The sequence below is a fragment of the Lichenostomus cassidix genome, chromosome 4 (genome assembly GCF_008360975.1).
Source record: "Lichenostomus cassidix isolate B80296 chromosome 4, HeHo_3.0, whole genome shotgun sequence".
Taxonomy (NCBI): Eukaryota; Metazoa; Chordata; class Aves; order Passeriformes; family Meliphagidae; genus Lichenostomus; species Lichenostomus cassidix.
The window spans coordinates 29264704-29286313 of record NC_139484.1 but is presented as its reverse complement, the minus strand read 5'-3'; the positions used below and the strand labels follow the sequence as shown (position 1 = coordinate 29286313).

The 21610-nt window shown below is 39.7% G+C and overlaps 2 protein-coding genes across 2 annotated transcripts; one reads left to right on the top strand and one right to left on the bottom strand.

Moving 5' to 3' along the window:
• The first annotated feature begins 5040 nt into the window (after nucleotides 1-5040).
• Nucleotides 5041-11054, top strand: FGA (fibrinogen alpha chain). The gene is made up of 6 exons (XM_085058558.1): nucleotides 5041-5176; nucleotides 6953-7081; nucleotides 7209-7392; nucleotides 7680-7825; nucleotides 8782-9835; nucleotides 10197-11054. Exons 1-6 carry the CDS (start codon nucleotides 5126-5128, stop codon nucleotides 10904-10906), a joined length of 2274 nt encoding a protein of 757 aa, XP_084914684.1. The 5' UTR covers nucleotides 5041-5125; the 3' UTR covers nucleotides 10907-11054.
• Nucleotides 11055-12835: 1781 nt separating this feature from the next.
• On the bottom strand, nucleotides 12836-20433 carry FGB (fibrinogen beta chain). Its single transcript, XM_085058557.1, has 8 exons — nucleotides 20276-20433; nucleotides 18364-18585; nucleotides 16918-17101; nucleotides 16051-16278; nucleotides 15333-15446; nucleotides 14690-14812; nucleotides 14218-14503; nucleotides 12836-13350 (listed from the first exon to the last, which is right to left on the bottom strand). The coding sequence occupies exons 1-8, from the start codon at nucleotides 20348-20350 to the stop codon at nucleotides 13122-13124; spliced, it is 1461 nt and encodes a 486-aa protein (XP_084914683.1). The 5' UTR covers nucleotides 20351-20433; the 3' UTR covers nucleotides 12836-13121.
• Between the last annotated feature and the right edge of the window lie 1177 nt (nucleotides 20434-21610).

Below are 21610 nucleotides of genomic sequence, written 5' to 3'. Positions count from 1 at the left end.
TTTTCTAATAAAGTTGTTTGGTGACATAGATCAACGCACATAGCAACTTGAAAGTGGCCTATTTTACTGCTGAAGACTATTTAACTTAGCTTGAGGCAAAGTAGTAAATACATTTTCAATCAGAATGTGCTAGGAAGTATCAATGACCAAGAACAAGTATTTTGCTCCAGGCCACACATATTAACAAGTTTCTCAAATTTTACTCAGAATAAATTTCATTTTCTGTATGACACACAATAGTACACTGTGCAGCCATTATTCTCAAATGCCCCTCTTTTTTTTACAAATATTTTAAAATTACTCTAATGTATCCAGTACCATCCAACCAAAACTGTTAAAAATTTACAGCAGAAATTCATTGTATTTTACTTGCATTCTCTTTTTCTGGATCTGGTAATAATTTCCCATGCAATCCACATAAGCAAATTCACAGCACAGATCACGACCAGCAAAGAGTCTGCAATGCTGTCTGAATATACCTGGTCAAAATCTGATGAGTGCATCTGAGGGGTGTATTAGCAAATCAAATTAGGTTTGTGGATAAATTGTTCAACAGAAAAAATGCACTTGGAGCTAGAAACTATCATTATTTCAAGTTGATGCATTAAGAAGTGAAATAGGAAGTGTATCCTGGTCTTTTTTTAAGCTACTTATGAAAGACCAGAAATTTGCCTGGTATTTCTAAATAGCACATTCAAGTGCTTTATTTTAAAGACAGGAGGACATTACACTGATAAAAGAGACCTTAAGGTCCATTTATGCTGCCTCAACAGTTTTCAAAATTTGTGCCCAGCTGTCTGGTGAGGCTGGTGCTGAGTTTCTTCCCGGGATCTGAGTCTCCATAGTGTGATAAACTGCTGATCCCCTCTCATTTTTATTAAGGTTTTGACTTAGTTGAAGTTTTACTCTTGGGCCAAAATCTAAGAGGAAGACAGGTTTCTCAGGAGGAGGTGAGAAGAAGGCATCATTAGGCAGGATCAGGTGGGGTCAACAACAGCTTGCTATTGAGGGATGGCACCTCACACCACTGAACTGGAATATTTGCACAACTCTGTTGCACCCATGCAACCAGCCATGCTGCACAGATCACTGCCAGCCTTGACACCCAATTCCTCACCAGGCAAAGCAGTTTTCCTGAACATTTTCGGCTGTGAGGCCTCTCTTGTGGCTCCTTGTAGTTGAAGCAGTATGTGTAGAGACTGAGAGAATGATCCAAGGGAAGGATTTGCAAGCCCAGGCTCCTCCTGGCTCTGCAAACAGCCACTTGGCTAGCATTGGTTGAGTCCCTTCCACTTTCCCACTTTCCGTTTTCAAAGAGCAAAGGAAAACAAAAAAAAAAAGTGGATGAGGAAGAGACAGGAGAAGAACGAGTCAAATAAAGTGGATGGACTGCAGGACTTCTGGGTTCCTCAGTTTTGGGATATTACATGGGGAAAATGTGGGACAAAGTGCTGGGATTGACTGGTAAAGACTTTAAAAGAGTTAGGTAGTCTGAAGAGCATATGAAGAGAAAGTGAAGATGAGAGCTGAGTCTGAAGCAGAATGGAGTCTAAGACAAAGCATCCAGAGAAGGGTCATGAATGAGCAGGTAAGAGGAGCAGAAGGCACCACTTGGAAACTGGTGGTTGGATCTGGTGGTAGGGCATGAGACACAGACAGCGCTGGGCAAACAAGGTGAGGCTCACATCTAGGACATGCAAACCAGAGCTAAATCCCAGACTCCCTGACTATTAGTGTGGCATTCAGCCAAGAGCAGGGCAGATGAAGTAGCGAAGTGCACTTCTGTCCTTTGATCCTGAATCAAAGTTAAATCCAAAGTTTATCTAGCTCTTGGCCTCCAGCCTTTCAAACAAACACCGGCAGAAGTGACTGAATGATTGCAACATGAAAGCAGCAGAACAGGCTGAAGGTCAGGCACAGATTCAGCCCTTAACTGTAAAGCCTGAGAAGCTCCTCCTTCACCCCAGCTTCCTCCAGCAGTTCCCTTTGCCGTGAGCAGGAAACCCCTCTTAGCTTACCTAATGCTGATGATTAGATGTCAGCCTTTTTCCTGTCCCTCTAGCCTTCATGGCCGTGTTTTACTTGGACCAGTTACATTTACTGTTACATTTGAGTGTCATCAGGGAGCTGTGCCATCCCTCAGGATCAGATGAGGTCTGGAACATGCTTCTTGCCATGTCCCTGGTTACCCTGGTGGCTGGTGCCTGGAACACCACCTAGGAAATTGTCACATCCTCTGTCAGCATGGTTGAAAAGGGAGAAATTCTTCTGCTTTATGTGCTCTTACTACTCTTGATTTTCAAGGCCTAATAAATTACAAATATAATGTTAAAGTATTATTGATGATCACAAAATCAATCTCCTAAAAACTAGGAAAAGTTGGAAGCAAAGTGACATACCACATCTGAATTATGAAGGATGCTTTAGTTATTGCAAAGGTTGTAATGCATATAGTTGGCAAGACAGGGTGAGGCACAGTGGTCTCTTACTTAGAGCTGATATCCTGCAGAATTAGGTGCTATTCCTGCCCTGATCACCCAGTTCTGTGGGACCAGAGGCAAGACACTCGTGTCTCAGAGCTGGCTGCCAGCTGTTCCCCCTGAGCCACAGTGCAGGCACAGAGATGCAGCTGCCAGCAATGGGATTTGCACATAATTTGTGCTGTGAAAACTTCAGACTATCAAAATGGATCCCAAAAATTAATAGCTACTTTTTGGCTTAACCTTCTCACCTGGTTTCTGCAACTGTGAAAAGGGGGAAGTCATGGCCAGGGAATGAATGTTTACAATTTAGCATAGGAAAATCCTTGAAGCTTTAAGCAGTCTGCAGAGCATCATCCTGCAATGAAAACAGTGCACAGCTTTGGGCAGGTTCTTGTCTGTGGAGCACCATCCCCACGCTCAGTGTGAGGCAGAAGGGGTTCAGTGGAAGAAATCTCACATGTGATTATGTGGTACAGCAAAGTCCATGAGTCTATGCACAAGGAGAACCCATGAGGGTTGCACATGCAATCCTTGTGTTCCTGAGCATGAAGATCACAACTTTGTGATTTTTAACCAGACTTTTGTATCTATTATAGAGGCAAAAATTGAGCTTTTTTGAGTTTGAGTGGGAGATTCTCCATGGACCTCAGTATATTTTTTGATGAAACCCATTTTAGTCTGTTCTGTTAAATAATTAATCCTAATCCTGCAAGATTTCCTCCTATTGTGTTCCTTCCCTCCTTTAAGCATTTAATTGTCCTCTGAGGTTTTATAGGTCTTGCACAGAACTGCTGCATCAGAGAGAACAAAACTGTGGGTTGGTTCCTCACTTGGAGTGGGGAAGTATCACTAATCTTCTGAAGTTAGCAGCTGAGCATTTTGCTGTATTATTATTTGGTTGATTATCTGCTTTGAGTTCAGGAGCTGCTTTACTTGCCTTTATCAACCAAACAATACTTCCATGGCTGCCTGACCTTCAATCTGAGCAAAGGTAATATGTCATCTGTCTGGACATTTGTTGCTGAAGTTGGTTGGGCTGTCGTGTTTCTGAAATCAGAGGTTAATGACAGGAGATTCAAGAGAAGACCTCTACAAAGCTTATTGCAGGGAATTGAAATTAACAAAATGTCTTGTTTCAGAATGCACACTGATAAAATAAGATTAAGCCTTAAATATAATAGAAACCTTTTGCCATACAAAGCTGGATCCTGGAGGTGTAGGTGTTAATCAATGTAGTACTGTCTTTCTGAGCTCTTCTGCTACATGAGGATATGACTTGCTATTAGTGATGTTGATTAGTGAAGTTCAGTTCAAGAGGGTTTTCCTAGACAAGGAAAGCATGAAATGCAAGGGCATCAATGGGAGGAAACAAAGGGTCCAGTTCAACTGCAGCGAGCTTCGTGTGGAGAGGGTGCAAACCTCCTGGAGACAAAAAAAAAGAGGAAAAGGAGAGGAAAGGAGGATGAGACAAAACCTGCAACGCTGTCAAAATGCATGCAAGGTAAAATCAGCTACTCTTGAGTTTAATGTGTTTTACACAGCATAGCTAAGCTAAGTTTTTCCCTCTAAAGCAGAATATGATAAGAAATTGCACTCTGTAGATGATGGAGCGTCTTGTGAGAGTCACACAATTTTAAAATGCCGAGAAAGTTGTGTTTTTTCAACTGACTATACCCATATTTACTCTAGCAAAGTTTTTTTTCTCATTCCTGCTCACTGCAGTGGAAACCTTTGAGATGGGCAGCATCTTTTAAGTGTCTGACAGCCATGTATGCCATCCCAATAATAGTAAGGCCTGTTATAGAGCTCATAGCAGCAGGACATTATCATAAGTTGGCACACATACACTATATCCAGTATAGAAGCAATTAAGGAGACATGACTCTTCAGGCAGATTTTAATTATGCTCAAAGTCTGTTCTGGGACACTTTCAAATACTCTACTGTGCTCTTCATAAATATGTATTTTAAACAAATCAGACTTGATAAAAAGTATAATGTACCATTTGTGTAAGAGACAGCATAGAGTTAAGCTCAATATGTGTTACACAAATACCAGTAAGATGCATCTGCATTAACTGATGCAAACTGGGCTCTGCCCTCCTCAGGAATTCATTTGGTTGATGACCACATGGTCACAGATAGACTGTATCAATCTTTCTTAGACTAGTACTTGTTTTGGAACATCCAGTTGATTTCACAGCAGTGGAACACAGTCACACAGAAAGGGCAAAGCAGGACTTTCTTTTTCAAATATCAGCTCTTTGATTATGCAGCTCAATGCCCATCACACTGAGTGTGTGTTTTCCAGCAGGTAAGCGTTGCTGGATCCCACTACTGCTGGCATACATCTTCACTGAATGTCCAGTTACAGGAAACAGTTTTAGACAGATATTTTTCCTGGAATTCTTGGTGTTGCCCGCATGTTGGTGTTGTACAAACTTATCTGGAGCAAATAACACCAGAAACTTGTGCAAGAGGCCTTAAGTAATCACCAGAGAGGGAGGGGGGCATTTGGTGTGTTTTTTCTACAAACATGGGGGAGCATAATGATTAACCTCAGCTTTGCATTCAGGTTTAAATTGCACCAAAAGAGTGGGAAAGAGCATCCTTTCAGTCAGAGTTCTTGCTCTTCTGCTGAAGATGATACCTGTGAGGATCCTCTCTGTGTTCCTGTGCCTCAGCATAGCCTGGGTATGAGTTTGCTTACTTGATTCTTTTCATATTTGTCTGTTTCGAATAGAAAGCATTTATTTAATGCTTATTCATTATATAGACAAATTTTGGCTATCACCTAGCTTGTAAAATTCAATTCACACACATATGCAGCAGCTTTGTGGAACCATTTCACTGATGAAGCTTCATCAGTAGTTGTTGAGTATCCAGCTCTCTGTACTTTTGCTAAACTCAGTTTTGCTGAATCTGCCTAGCTTCAGGAGCAGCAAAGCATATCCATTAACCTGAATTCAAACATTCATACGTGATGCTCTGAGTCTTAAACATAACTGGCTGGATGCTAGTGGCTCCAGCCATTCAGGAATTTTCATGTTTATTGGGATGAATTCTACTCTCCTTTGGACAGTATTTCAGCAGGATTTTCTTCCTACAAATGTCACATGATACCTTTTATTATGAAAGACACATTTAAAAAAAAAAAATTCTTGTGGCAGCAAATCAGCTTAAACTAGAGCTAAGTAAGAATCAAATTTTTTATAAGGAAGGAGATAAAGTTGATTTTCAACTGTGCTAATATAACCTCTTTTTTTTCTCATTGAGGACTCAGTCCATTAGCTCATGTTAGATTCTTTACCTTTCTCTATGTGACAGTTATTTTTTTTATTTTAAAGGAAGTGCCTGTTTTAACAAATGACAGAAATTATAGGAAGCAGTTGGGACAAAACAGAAGCAGTCATACTGGAGCTATCAATGCCTAAAGGGCATTTTTTGGATGTATATGTTACTTTCAGGAGGCACTTGGGTCAGATCAAATAATTAATTAATGAAACTACTGAATTTGAATCTGCTGATTTTGGTAAAGACATTTCAGTTCCCCAGAGTGGTTCTGACCCTGGAGGCTAGAATTAGGATCACTTTCTCAGTTTCAGAATTCATCACCAATCATAGTAAGAAGTAGTCATTAACACTTTAAAGCATTAATTGTAATGTTTGAAAAGCACAAAAGGTGGGCTGAGGATTCCAGTCAGACCTAATTACATCTTAAGCCCTAAAGCACGGCTTTCTTTAACGAAAAAAAACAATTCTGGTCTTTTACTAAGTGATAGCACTGTAGGAATCCTTATCATGTTTTGGCCTATAATTAGTTTGTATATATCACTTTTTCTTCTCAGGTTTGAAGAAAACCTCTGCATATTTATTTCTCTTCTTTCCATTACCACAGTGAAATCCATCCATCACTGGAATTGTCATTTTATTTATGTTAGCAGCTTTCTTCCTCTTTTTGCCAGGCAAAACAGTGCTACAAGCTTGCAGTTGGCAGCTGTGATTAAAATCAGAAACACTAATGGGAAAACTCTTCATATATATCTTTAAGTTTTGTGTAGAGTGAAGGCGGTAAAGTGAAAATAAGAATTTTAGACTCTTGCAGCAAATGGAAATAGAACATAGTATTTTTAAAATATTTATTTTACCAGTTTATTTTATATTTACATCCAGGACAAAATATTTCTGTGGGGTGATATAATTGTAATATATCCTAACCATTGCTAGCCCTCTACATAGAAGCATTAATTTTAAGAGATGTAAAGCTTTATTCTGACAAAACAAACAAAATCATATGTTACAAGAAATGTCAGGAATAAAATCCTTGCACTGTTGGGTGTGATGTTTACCAGGTGGCTGCGATTGCCACCCATCAGCTGAGTCTTTGAAGACATCAGCATTACGTTTCTGCTCCCTTGGCAGCTGTTTACTTAATCTTGGTTTTGCTTTTCCCCTTTTTCCTCCTGGCAGGCACAAGATGGAGAGAGTACCTTTGAAAAGATAGGTGGAGGAGTGCGTGGTCCCAGGATTGTGGAGCACAAGTCCCAGTCCAGCTGCCAGAATGAGAAGAACTGGCCCATCTGTGCAGATGATGACTGGGTGAGTGATTAACACTGGAGTGAAAGTGGGGCCATCTGTAGGGCACCCATGGCCCTCAGCTGGATCAGCAGCTGGATCGCTACAACAGGTGCATTTTAGCACAATTATTTCCCTCTTCCTAATTTAGGGTACCAAATGTCCGTCAGGATGCAGAATACAAGGACTGATTGATGAAAAGGACCGGGAATATGGTCACAGAACAGACAAAATTAAGAGGGTGCTCTCAGATAGTGAAAGCAACTATAAAAGCGCAAATCGGATAATTGAGGAAACTGTAAATATATTAAAACCAAGGCTGGACAATGCTCAGCGTGAGTATTTCACACTCAGTTTTATTATCCATTACTGAAGTATTATTTTGTTTTGTGAATATGCAATATGTAGTGAAAATATGGGCTGCACTGGACATTATCAGGAAACAGAACAAATATAATGATAGAGTCTTAACTAGTTGGTAAAAACTAATGTAATTTTTATCTGCTCAGTACTATGAAAAATATGTTCTCAATTATGTGTTTAATTACATATTTTAAAATATGATACATATTTAGGAAAGAAAATCATATGCATAGCTGACTGTGAGGTATTTCTGTTTCAGAGCTTGATGAGACGTATGATCGCCTGTCACAAGAACTGAGACGGAGAATTGTGACATTAAAGCAGAGAGTTGTCACTCAAGTAAACAGAATTAAAGCCCTGCAGAGCAGCATCCAGGAACAAGTGGTGGAGATGAAGCGCTTAGAGGTAGGTCTCTGCTATGCACTTCCCATTCTTTCCAGAGCTTAGCTAGAGAATGGGGATCTAGCTGTTATGGTGAGCAGTGCTCCAGCTGGGAGAAAACACTGTATAACTTTCACAGGATCTGACTTGCTGAGACAAATCCCCAAATGAGTTGCTTTCTGTCCGTCCTGGTTTTCTACTTCTGCTCAATAGGAGCCAGCATGAGTTCCATGAGATTCTAGTCCCATCTGCTGCTTCTGCGCTCATAGAGGCCACAGGATGCTCCATCTGCTGATAACTGCTTCTGTATGAGGCGTTTCCCCTCCTGTAAGGAGTTGCTGAGCAGTTAGAAGGGGGATGTGCTCTGTCCATCCCCAGTGCTGTCACCATTGCCCACAGCCAGGGCTGCCATTAGAACTTGTGTTGCAGGTTGCAGCCAGTTCTTCTGATGGTAATGCAAGGAAAAGTCCTGGCACTAACAGTCGTTTTGCTCAAGGGCTCATTTTGATTCCTAGAACAGAAATCCACCATTTGGATCATTTGAGAAAGCAATGGTAACCCCAAGATGTCAGACCTCACAGCAGGGCCATGACAGACTCTGGTACAGGTCCAGAGTCTTCTCCTCTCTTTGGAGGCCCCATTTCTGCCCCAACCCCCGCGGAGCATGTCCAACTCTGCAGCCTTCCTTCCAAAACCAGGAAGACACCCCTATGCCCCAAAAATAAAAGGAGCAGAGATTGGGAACCTTCTAGAGTGTTCTTCTCCATGAAACTTATATGCATTGTGCTATTGTACATGTTGTATTTACAATGGAAATAAAGCCATGGTGATATCAAACCCGAACTTTGGAAACCCGAACCTCAGCTGTAGGTGGGAGGTACTAGGGCAGCTCTCATCTTTTCCCTGTTCAGTATAGGATACCCTTGCTTGAGAAAGTCAGGAAAGCTCCCTAACCAAATTGCTTTTCTCTGGTTATGCAGGTGGACATCGATATTAAGATACGAGCCTGCAAAGGAACCTGTGCTAGAAGTTTTGATTACAAGGTGGACAAAGAAAGCTACGACAACATCCAGAAGCAGCTTGCCCAAGCCAACTCCATCGACTTACACCCAGAGCTTGAAACAGCCACCTTGAGCACACTGAAAATGAGGCCACTTAAGGACTCTAATGTTCCTGATCATTTTAAGCGTGCGCCTCAACCAGAAATGCAAGCTCTGAACATAATTAATAACATCAAGCAGATGGAAGTGGTATTAGAAAGACCAGAAAAAAATGTGAATCCCTCTCGAGGCGACAGCTCATATCACACAGCAGAAGCTAGGGGGGATGGACCTCCATATACCAGCAAATTAGTTCTTCCTGCTCATGGGAGAGAAACCCTTAGTCTGGAAGACAAAACCTCCTCCCTTATACGTAGATGCACCAAAACTACCACCAAAAAAATTGTTTCTGGGCCTGATGGCGTTAGAGAAGTAGCTGAGAAAACAGTTTCTTCTGATGGCTCAGAGTGCTCCTATTTACCTGCAAATGCTGGGGGGGAAGGTACCACCTACCGTTTTAGTGGTGCAGATGCCTCACACAGGCTAGAGACTGTATTCCCTGAGCTAGAGTCATTTTTTGCCCCTGACTCTCCATCCACTGCTACTAAGCATGTTAGTGGATCTAGCAGCTTCACAACCAGCAGACACACAACTGGCACAGGCAGTAGCCTCGTAGGTAAACGAGTATCCAGTCATTCAGGGGTAAAAGACAAGTTGGCAGACTTAGGAGAGGAGGAGGAAGATGACTTTAGAGGACTTCACCTTCAGCCATCTGGATTCCCATCGGGCAGTGCCAGTCACTCCAAGACTGTAGCGACCAGCTCTTCTAGTTTCAGCAAGGGAGGTTATGAAACCAAATCACTAAAGACCCGTGAAATAGCTGATCAGCTAGGTGGGGTGGAACAGGATCAGAGTGCAGAGGACACCCCAGACTTTCAGGCACGCAGCTTCAAACCATCAGGAGGGAAGCGAAGGACACCCAGCACTGGGAAAGGTAGTTATTGAGGTAATGGAGCCAAACTCCATCCATAACCAAACTGACACATTGATTTTAGACACTGTAGTAAAACAGTGTGGGCATCAAATGCAAGCACTGTGTCTGTTTATTACCACATCGGAAACAAAAGGGAAAATATTTCATTAATACTCGGCTATTACATAGACAATTCATGATTTAAGAATTACGTAAAATTTTCTTTCCTGAATTCTTTTTAATGTTGCCTGTCACTATACCTAGTGTAGTCCAAGACATGCTTAACAATTTTCCTCTGACCTATTGGTATTTGGATTCCTCTGAACCTTTTATTAAATTTTGCTGATAACTTCTGTCAAACCAGATCAACTTTTTTTTTTAGACTGTGATGATATCCGCCAGAAACACACTTCTGGTGCCAAAAGTGGCATTTTCAAAATCAAGCCAGCGGGATCCAATAAGGTTTTGTCAGTTTATTGCGACCAAGAGACCACTTTTGGAGGATGGCTATTGATCCAACAGAGAATGGATGGATCAGTGAATTTTAACCGGACCTGGCAAGACTACAAGAGAGGTTTCGGCAGCGTGGATGGCAGAGGGCGAGGAGAGTTTTGGCTGGGCAATGAAAACATACACTTGCTGACTCAGAATGAAACTCTCCTTCGGGTAGAGTTAGAGGACTGGGATGGAAACGCTGTGTTTGCAGAGTATCTCGCACAGATAGGATCTGAAGCTGAAGGGTACACCCTCACCGTGTCTTCCTACGAGGGCACTGCAGGGGATGCCCTGATTGCTGGCTGGCTGGAAGAGGGCACTGAGTACACATCCCATGCCCAGATGAAGTTCAGCACCTTTGACCGCGACCAGGACCACTGGGAGGAGAACTGTGCCGAGATGTATGGGGGTGGCTGGTGGTACAACAGCTGCCAGGCTGCCAACCTCAATGGCATTTACTACCTGGGGGGCCACTACGACCCCAGGTACAATGTCCCCTATGAGATTGAAAATGGCGTAGTCTGGCTGCCATTTAAAGCCTCTGACTATTCCCTGAAAACTGTTAGAATGAAAATCAGGCCCATAGAAACCCTGTAGAAAGACAGGCCTTTAATGTGTGTTACAACTAGAAGTTGGAAAGATTTTTTTATATATATATGTATGATGTACCTTTACCCTGTGAATTTGAAGGCAACTGGGCACATCTGCAGATTGAAAAATAAACAATGATTAATTATTAACAAAAGACTTTTTTGAGCTTATTTTTAACTGATGAGGAAATATTGATTTAAAAACCCTTTTGATATGAACTTTGTCTATGTCCATGTCTTTGGCAGATCACACTTTGACTTCAGATAAAAAAAATTAAATCTGAATTATTTACTTTGTTTAGGAGTGTTGAAAGAGTGAAAATATTTAGAAGTATGTTCACAACGAAATCCTGCCTCCATTGACACGGACTGTGAAAGTTTAACCACGTTCAACATTCACATTCTCATTTCCTTTTCAAGGGGAGTGCAACAGCAGTGGGAGTCAGTTCTCAGACAGAACCAAGGGTGGTGTGGGTTCTCACTTTTGCCACACACCTAACATGGAGTACACCTTGATAAATAATGCATGCATTTTAGGACTCACTTTTAAGGATCTCCTAAGCTTTGATTTTATAAATATGGACATAGACCTTCCATTCCACTCATGAGTCCTAGATAGCTCACCATGCATACTTGTAGCTTCAAAATAAGACAATCCCATGATAACTCATCAAAATGCAATTCCCAAAACAGGCTATTATTTTCTAGCAACCATTAAAAGGTTATGACTCTAACCAGAACAAGCAAGATGAGGAGCCACCTGAATGTTCCTCAGCACATTTGCCAAGCAAGGAATCTTCTACAGATAAAGGGTTAAAATCAGCTTGATGACAGTGTGGGGTAAGGATCTTTTAGAAAAAAGCTGACTGCATGGAATAGCAGTTATATTAGTCACACAATTATAGAAGAACACATTGCATTTATCTCTATACCTTATGGCATAAAATTATATAAGTATTTACACTGTTTAATATTTCTGTGCTCCTAGAAACAAGCAGGAGCAAACTTCCTTGCCTCTAATCTCACTGATACGTTGCATGCTATTTAACAAGATCATCAAATACTAGCAAAGAAGCCCACTTTTAGCCTTTTTTTTCAGTGCTTCTCAAATACAGCCAGTGTCTAACCTTTTTGGAAAGATTGCTGAAGAGCAAAGACAAAAAATCTTTACAGTCACGTGTGAAGAATTGTCTGTGCCTTTGGAATACAGGTTTCTCCTTTGCACATTTTGGTTTTGTTCCTTAGACTCAGTGGAAGCCTGTCTGTGTGGATGCTGAATATTTGTGCTCTTGTATCAGAGGCTACCATTATGTCTCCTTGTCCTCCTGGGCTTCACAGATTAAGTAAACACTAAAGGTTTCAGGAGGTATCCATCCACCCCTCATGATCCAGGTTCCTTCCTTTGTGGAGGAAGGCAGACCCCTTTGAGAAATGTTGATCCTGTCTGCTAGGGTTGGGAAGACTTGTCTTCATCTGTGCTCAAGGGAGCACAGAGCACTAGCTTTGATGAAATACCCAACCTCCAGCTACTCTATGACCAGAGACATTAATTATTCTAGTCCCATGATAAGGATTATGTGAAAGACACATATGTGTGAAAGCAGATATGTGAACCAGGTCCCAGAAGAGGTCATATTTTATCCAGAAAGAGGATTTGAGCTAAGGGACCAGTGACCTACTGGTTTGTTCTACAGGTTTTCACTTTATACTGTCTCAAGTTGTTTCACAGACAGTTACTGTTACTTTTATAATATAAAATAACTATAAAATACATTAAAATAATAATATAAATTAGTGGAATGTGTTTGCTTCTCCCCAGATTATGCATAAATATTTAAGAATCATAGGAAGAATACTTCAGTTTTAAGACTTCAATTAATTTTTGGAAAACATTTTAAAATAATCCTCTCCCTCTTTAAAAGAGACACGAAATACCTTTGTAAAAGACTGAAACAAGTTGTTTTTATTTTAGCCGTGTTATTCCATACTAGTTAATTCTGTCCTGTGCACAAATGAAAAATGAAAAAAACACACTTATGGGTTATTTTCATCTGACGGATTTTGATTTATATTTGACATAGCTTTTCACTTCACATCACAATATGGTTGTGCATACATATTTGGTTCTCATATGTAATGACAAGGCTGAGTACCACACTAAAAAAGATAACCATATACAAATACTAAAAGAGAATCCCTGATTCTGTACATTTTGATAATGGTTATTGTGGGAAGTATGGCCGGATTTTCATGCTCATCTTCTTCACTGAATACCACGACCCTTTCCAGTTCATCCATACAACACCATCATCTGTCCCGTGTTTTGCCATGTCCCAGCTGTAGCTCCCTCCCCAGTAGTATCTGCCATTGGGGTTGGCTGAGTGGCAGCGGTTGTACCACCATCCACCACCATCTTCTCTGGAACACTGTTTTCTTGGATCTGAAGTTGACCTGATGACGGGGAAGAAAAGGTGTTGTGAGTGACAGCTGTAATACAGGCAAACAGATCAACAGAGTACATATAACTGCCCATGTACTGAAATGTTCAAACCGTAATAAACATTTTAAGTCCTCTCTGAACTTTCTATAAAAGAGTGACCATCACAAGTGTGCACTACACACTGCACTCAGAAGGTAAGGCAGCGAAAAAAAACAAATCAAACTTTAGTTGAATCTCTTTGGGAATCTCATTTTAGTTTACTGATTGATAATTACAATTACTTGCAGTTCATAATGATAATTACAATATCAATGAAATTTGAAGATAGAAAACAATGAGAAATGTGTGTCTTCTCCAACCTAAACAACTCCTTTGTTCATGAATATGTAATCAGGTATCACAGCTTAGAGATACAGTGCTCTGCTGTGTACTTTATGACTGAACTCCTGTTTTCTTAGTAGGCAGAACATTGCTCTTTAAATGGAACTGCTACCTGCCTCTTTCTTCAGGACCCATGATATATTACTGGACTGAGTACCAATATTTCTACTTAGTGTACTCAGCACTGCTGCTGTCAGTCTCTGACTATGAATATATTGCATGCAGATTTGCTGCTTTGTCTATGGCAAGTCGTTAATGGAATCAATGAAATTCAGCATGCTTGCTTCTTACTTGGTTGTGGAGCGTCACTAACCTGATATATAGTTTTACCTGTCATTGGCTGTGCCAAGAGAACTGCATGGATATTTAGCTGGTAACTTGCAGGGATATAACATATTTTGACATACTACAAAATGCTGTGAAAACTAATGGCCAATTACAGAATTATTCCATATTCAGCTCTATTTTTATTTTAAATGTCTAGTGCAAGTACATACCATCCATCATTGTCTCTGTCGAAAGTACTGAAGTACATGCCATTGTGAATTGTCATTGTCCTGTTTTCTCCATGCAGCTGGGAAGCTCCTTCCATCAGCGCATTGCCTGCAGTGCCTTTGTAGTTACTAACTGAAAGTTGATACTTGTTTCCTTCATTCTGGATGGTGAAGCCTGAGTAATGAGCTGTTACTTTATCCCCGTCCCAGTCCTCCATTTCAATTAAAACTTCAGTGGGCCCTATTTTGGTAAGCTGGCTGATCTTGTCATTTCCAAGCCAATATTCACCTGAGAAGCAACAAGTAAAAACTCTGTGAAAAAGACTCTTCAATATACTTCAAGGCAACTTTATTATTTGCCTATGGGACTTCTGGAGTGGTTTAGTTAATTATTAAAAAATCTAACAGCTTCAAAAATTAGGAGAAAACAGTTTCAGTAAGAACAGCTCTTTGCATTTTATGCTCAGTGTTTTACCTGGTGTATCACAGTAGTTCTTTCCTCCACTCTTTGCAATGTTTCCAAATCCTTTTTTATATTGATCCCATCTTCTTCCGAAATTAACACTGCCATCCTGACGGTTCTGAATTAAAGTCCAGCCTGCAGGAGCAAGAGTATCAAGATTAAATTACCAGTACAAAAGGAGCATCAAACATTAAGATACAGCCCTTTTAACTTCACCTCAGGACAAGAGGAGCAGGTCCTTCAATGCTTTTGAGCTCAGCTTTGGAACTTTTGCTCACACTTAAGTAGTACCTTGCTTCATAAGGAAAGGTGTAAAAAGCAGAACTTGAAGGACGGCCCTGGTTTTTTGTCTGGCACATTGTAGCAGGGTAAGAAATGAGGCAAGCTGTCCTTGTCTGCCCACCCATACATTGTCCATGCTGGTCATAGTAAGATACCTACACAATTTATTTCCAGTTTCACATTAGAAGTATCCTATTGTGCATCAGCAAATGACCTCAACAAGACTTTGCTGAATGAGTCAATCAGATTTGATTATCAAGTAATTACAAAAGGTATAACTCTACATTTCTTTGTATAAAACACAAATTACTAATATGATTTTTGGTAGCACTGATAAATCAATATTATAAAAATATCGTTATTTCCCACTAACCTCCATTATCTGTTTCCATGTCACAGTATACTCTGTATGGCTTGACGAAAGGATCTGGCTGGATGAGGTACATTTCAGAAGTCTCGCCTCCCTTTCTGATGATATCCTCACATTCTGCAAGAATAAACCAGAGACTATTACTAAAAACCTGTGAACTTCTTCAACAGTCTTCTTATCCTTTGGTTTGCTGGGAACAGTTTAAAATAAATATAGATAGTACTTTACTTTCATTTTGATTGCTGTAATATATCAAGTCAAAGAATCAGGGAGGAAAGGATACTGCATTGTTCAGATTTTCCTAATAGGAATTTCTGAAACTGCAAACAAAATTACTCAAGACTGCATACCTTACAATGACTTCTTGAACTAGACAAGGTTGTGAAAGAAGAACATTTCTTGACATTAAAAAATTCAAGAGTACAACTATGACAATCACAAATGTATCACCTCCACCTTACAAAGACCCTGAAGCACATATTTCTTGTTAAATGGTACTGGCCACTTATGAAGACTGATATTGGGTAAGAGAATCTTTGGTCTGACCAGTATAGTGATCCAGAAAAGATTTTTTTCATTTAGGATCACTTCCCATCTTTTCTGATATCCTAATCAATTGTACAGGCTTCAGAGTCACATTCAAACCAATTGCATAATGCATCCATCAGTTTGCACAGTGATATAAATGGGAGAAAAGACGTCATTGTAGTTGAATAAGCACCTTTGCCTGAAACCACAGGAATATTACAGGAAACAGCACATGGGGAACGGCAGTAGTCCACCTGGGTTGCAATGGCATTTTCCAGTTTTTGTATCTTTTTATGTAAAGAATCTACAACTGCACGAAGGACCCTGAGGCTGGATGGGATGTTATTGTCCAGATTATCCTTTATATAATTATAATGCAATTCCACTTCTTTGTTGAACTGAGAAAGTATATCATCATTGCCTAGAAAAGCAAAGAGATGGAAAGCAGATTAGTTTTCAACATGTTTTTCAGTTTGGGAAATGATGAAGAGCAATTTCTAAGTACAATTTGAGATGCCACTTCTTGTCTTAACAGGAAGGGAGGGAGGGAGGAAGGAAGGGAGGAAGGAATGCAGGAAGGCAGGAAAGGAAGGAAGGGCATTTCTTTTGCTTACTTTTCTACAATGTGCAAAAACTATGCAGATACTCTCAGGGAAGCGGTACATGTGTACTGTTGCTTCTTTGCTAGATAATAGATTTATCAGTGGTACTATACTCTGCCAAAGAGCAATAATTCCCTTCTTTCTGGGGAGCCATGGTGCCAATCAAGAGGCTGGTCATAAATTGATTGGATGGATATAGGAAAAGAGGTAAGGGAAAAATGTGAATCATGTACATTTAGAGGCCGCATATGAACCTTGCCTTAGTATGAGATCCATTACTTTGCCTCTCTCAAAGGAATTTTTTTAAGATTTAAAAGGACAGGGTCATGGAACCCTGCTTTGCTATATATTCCACTGTATTTTTAATTTTTTTAAAGAAGTAGCACTAAAAAGTAACTGTAGGAATGCCAATGAAATGTCAATACCATTTACATTAGTTATTTCTAGAAATAGCTTACTTTTTCTTTGTCTTCCCCTCTTTTCCAATTGATCTTCCAGAACGGATACATATTCATAGAAAGTTGAGGAGCTCTCAGACAGTGTGTTCACTTTATCTTTTAGACCATGAATAACTGCTTTCATATTTTTTTCCTGTTTTAAGACTGTAGTTCGCAGCTCACATCCAGTTGGACATAGCACTCCCTTAAAAGAAGCAAAAAGGGCTGTGAGTAAAAGTAAAGATTAAAAAGTTCTAGTCCCATCAGTGAACAACCGTACCTTTGAACACAGTAAAGGGTTGTAATGTGAGAATAGATATTTAAGCATCTAGATGAGCAATCAAGACATTTCAGTTCTACAAAGAAGCTCTACTCTGAAGGTTGGGAAGGAACCCCGAGTCCCTCAGGAAGACTTTTTTGAATGAAGCTTTTGAGAAAAGCCCTTTCTCTTCACACTTTTTTGGTCCCATATCTGATTTTAATTTTTCTGCACTGTTAAATATTCATTGTGTTAAGCCACCTGAACTATGATTAAGGCTTGTCAGGAACTACCTGGTGCCTGTGCATGTTTATGCTTACTCTTTTCCCCTTTTACCAGCCTCAAAGAATCAGCCACATTCTCTTCCCATTCTTGTATGTATCTCTCATGAAACAAGCATTTGATTCATGAAAAAATTATCACCTCAAGAAGGTGAGGACCACTGCTTCTACAACAAGTGCTGCACCATCAGGTACAGTTTTAAAAAGAGATGGGAAATTCTGACATCCTGTGAGAACCCAAATACTCAGACAGCATGGGACTCTTCCACACCCATGTATTCATTAAGCTTTTACAGACTTCATTTGTTGGCAACTTCCACACCCAAACTTGTGCTCAGGCACTAAGATGCCTCTCTCAGCGCTGTTACAGATTGCGTTTTCCAGCAGGGATCACAGCAGAGACAGTGTGATAGACCACTGCAAGGCAGCAAGGGGTGTGCTGGATGTCAGCATGCTTGTATGCTCTGCTGTAAGAGCTGCAGCAGTGACTGCAGGTAGACTAGAATTACATTTTGAAACTAAATTTAAGAAAGACATGTGAGGTTGGGTTTTTTCTGGTCCCTAGGTTTCCTTAAGATTATCTGAAATTGAATCCAGCGCTTCTGCAGAGGTTTTTCCTGTCCTTAATAGTTACCTGTGCAAAGCCAGGCAGAAGGCAAAGGCTAACCCACAAGTACTTCCTTTCCTGGTTTACAGGTCAACCCTCATCTCCCCCTCTTTGCTGTAGGCTGACTCTGCTGCTAATCCCATGGACTCTGACACATTACTCCTCTGAATGCAGTCCTAGCAAACCCGAGCAAAGCGAAGAAAAGCTGGACTGCGTTAAATGAACAGCTGTTCTTTATTTGGCAAGGAAAACTCCTATGTTGGCTGTACTAGAAGAAAAGGACAGTATGTCACCAGCTGTCTCAACAGCCACACACCTACCATCTCCTCCAGAGCATGCTTGCAGCCTCCAGCATCAGGATAGACGATCTGCTGCTCTCTCTTGTTCCCAGTCTTGCCCCTTTTGGGGGGCCGGGGCCGATATCCCGCCCCGCTGATGGGAGGTGCCACAGGCCGGACCGTGGGTGCCATTTCTCGCCTCTTGTCCACCGGTCGGTGACCGCGAACGTCAATCACAGGGCTGTCAACAGCAGGGCTCTCATCCTGCAGAGCCGAGGGGAGACAAAGCTCTCTGAATCTGAGGCTGCTACTGCAAATGGGATGCACACTGTGGAGGCATCCATTCAGCACTCTTTAGTGTTTTAAAAAGCAAGGAAGACCATGGAATGTAACAAAAAAGCTGTAATGGAAATATTACACTGACAGTATGTCAAAGTCTTTGCTATCCCCTCCCTTGTAAGACTAGTCACACTCTCCATACCTAGATAAAGTAAAAAGTCTTCAAACCAAAGTAAAACAGTATTTCAATAGCCAATTTTGACCAGAGAATAAATCTTACACAGTTCACAGCCACTAAGCACTATGAAACTTGAAGTAGTAGGATACAAAAAAAACCAAAACAAAACAAAAAAAACCAAAAAAACAAAACCAACCAAAAAACCCCAAAAAACAACCCAACAAGAACAAACAAACAAACAAGCAAAACCAAACAACAACACCAAAAAAGTAATTAGATATCCTTGGGACTAAGAAGCATATTCAGCAGCACATTTTCAGTGTCCCAGTTTTCTGTAGGGCTACAGGAATATTTGTAAGGTCTCAGAAAAATCAGGTCACTGTCAAATACCTCATCAGGTCTCAGGCCACATACCAGCTGTTAACTGGTGAAATTAGGAAAAGCATTTAATAAATAAATAAATAATAAATAAAACATCTCTCAGAATAGGTTTTTAGAGCTCTCTCTGATGCATACATTCCCCATATCTGCCAGAAATGGGAAAGTCTAAAAGGCTGGGCAAGGAAAACAGGCCTGTTCCGTAAGCATTTTTTCAAACAAAACCATTCAAATTAATAGCTGATTGAACTACTGAATCAAAACTTATGGCCGTTTCAAATCCCACTCAGACTTAGCTACAAATAACAAACATTTGTAAGGATTCAGCATCAGAGGCTTAAAGTAGTTTCAAAAATACACAGAATACAAAACACAGAATTGCTGAAAATTATTTAAAACATTAGTATTATTGGTAGCCAATGTGCTGGCACAAGTGCTTAGATTGTTTGACAGAAAAACTGATTATCCAGATCTATTTAATTTTTACAAGGATTTTCAAACAATAAAAAAATGTACCAAGATTCTAAATATTGTTTCCCACTAAAATATTTTACTTAAACGAAAATAAATAAATACAGATTAAACCATTATTTTATATTGATTCTCATTGCTTTTCCTTTTGTTTAGCAATTGCTACCCCTTAATTTCCCACGTTAAGCTGTATGAACTGGCAGTTTGTTTGGTTTTGGTTTTTTTCAATGTCTACTGACTCTGTAGAAAAGTTTTTACTGTCTTTGAGACAGGACATGATCAATTACACTTTTCTAGTTCTTTATACCTCATACTAATTGTCTGTAACATCATATGTCAACACTGCTAAATTAATATCCTTAAATAAATTCAGCTAAATAATTAATCTTACCATCAAACATTCTTCATTCCCTACAGGAAAAGAAATTGGAATAAAATATCTCCAAACTCAGAAGATAACTATTGTGCAGTTGCATAAACAAAGGCTATTTTTGAACACTTCAGGCGGATAAAGTACATGCACTGGTTTGTCTTTTCCCAATGTTCTAATTTAGCTAACTCACATAAGATGAGCAAGTCATGCATGCAATTAAATTAAACCAAATTAATTATTAATTACTAATTATTAATCAACATCAGTATTACAACCTCATCATCATAGTCAACAGAGTCCTGGGATTTAACAGAGGAGACACAGAGCAGGAACAGCAGGAGCAGCTTCATGGTGCTGGCTTGCTTGAGCAGCTCAGGGATCTTCTCTCACCATCAGCTCTGACAGGGAGAGATCTCCTCTGCTCCTATATATACAGGCAGCAGCACCAATTTCCAGCTTCACAGTGATAGGATCAACTCTTCTGAGCAATCAGAGCTTCTCTGTTAATATTCAACCTTTCTCTTCACTGTGTGCCTGAATACATCTGTTGTTGAGCAATTTCTCTGGACAGCTCTTATCTATATGTCCCGGAGACCTCTGTTGATGCTGGCATCAAATACATGTTCAGATCCTTCAAAGTACCTCTGCTCAGATTACACAAGGTTACCATCTTCTCAAAAATCACATGTGTTTTAAAACAGCTGAAAAGGTGAATAGCCAAAGGAAAAAAAAATCATTAGATGTCACATTGTGATGGCTTCTTTTTTTTTTCTCTGCTGAAAATGTGAATGTGTCAGAAATATTTCAGTATTAAATGTGAGGACAACTCATATCGTACAGATCACTGCATTTTTCAAAATAGTTCTGATGGTGCCTGATAGGTATGCAAATCTTTGGGTCTTTTTATATAAAAGTAAAAAAGAAAGTGTATTATATTCATTACATTAATAAATTTGAATAAAAGCAATTTTTTTTTAATTAAAGATCAAATGAATACTGTAAGCGTAAGCCGACATAAGTCCATTAATATATCCTTGTGGTATTGTAAATAAACTAAAATAATTAATTTTACATATTAATTTGCTGGTTTTAATAAAAAAATGTAATACAAAAATTACATCTTTCAAATATTATTTAAATATTTTAAATAATATTTTAAGAGAATACAGTGTGAAGTTACTTGAAATCATAGTGGAATACTCAAATTTTCTAATTTTTGTGCGAGGTTGCTTATCACTGCTCTTATATTAGCAGAGATTTAACATTTCAGTATGTTTATATCCTGTAATTTTCTCGTGCATTATAAATGATCATAATATACTGAATTAAATAAAATGTGCCAAGTGAGAGCCAGCACACTTTTCTGAAGTCATTCACATCAATAGTTGAAACCATGAAGGGATGCAAACTGTGGTTTGCGCTTCCATTTCAAAGACAAACTTGATGGAGAGAAGGATTTTATGGGAAGCAATGATAAGAACAATCAAAATTGTTTGGTTTAGGTCTTTTCCCTGTATTCGTGCTGTTTTCAGGATTCTAGTAAACTATGGAGATTCACAAAATATTAAAACTGTTTAACCTGGTTTAATTATTAAACAGTTTGGACCAAA

Coding starts and splice junctions, on each gene's coding strand:
- FGB (XM_085058557.1), bottom strand. CDS start 20,350: ATGAAGCTGCTCCTGCTGTTCCTGCTCTGTGTCTCCTCTGTTAAATCC. Junction 18,586..20,275: donor CTGTTGACTATGATGATGAG/GTTGTAATACTG, acceptor TCGGCTCTGCAG/GATGAGAGCCCTGCTGTTGA. Junction 16,279..16,917: donor GAGGGGAAGACAAAGAAAAA/GTAAGCTATTTC, acceptor TTGCTTTTCTAG/GCAATGATGATATACTTTCT.
- FGA (XM_085058558.1), top strand. CDS start 5,126: ATGATACCTGTGAGGATCCTCTCTGTGTTCCTGTGCCTCAGCATAGCC. Junction 5,177..6,952: donor TGTGCCTCAGCATAGCCTGG/GTATGAGTTTGC, acceptor TCCTCCTGGCAG/GCACAAGATGGAGAGAGTAC. Junction 9,836..10,196: donor GACACCCAGCACTGGGAAAG/GTAGTTATTGAG, acceptor TTTTTTTTTTAG/ACTGTGATGATATCCGCCAG.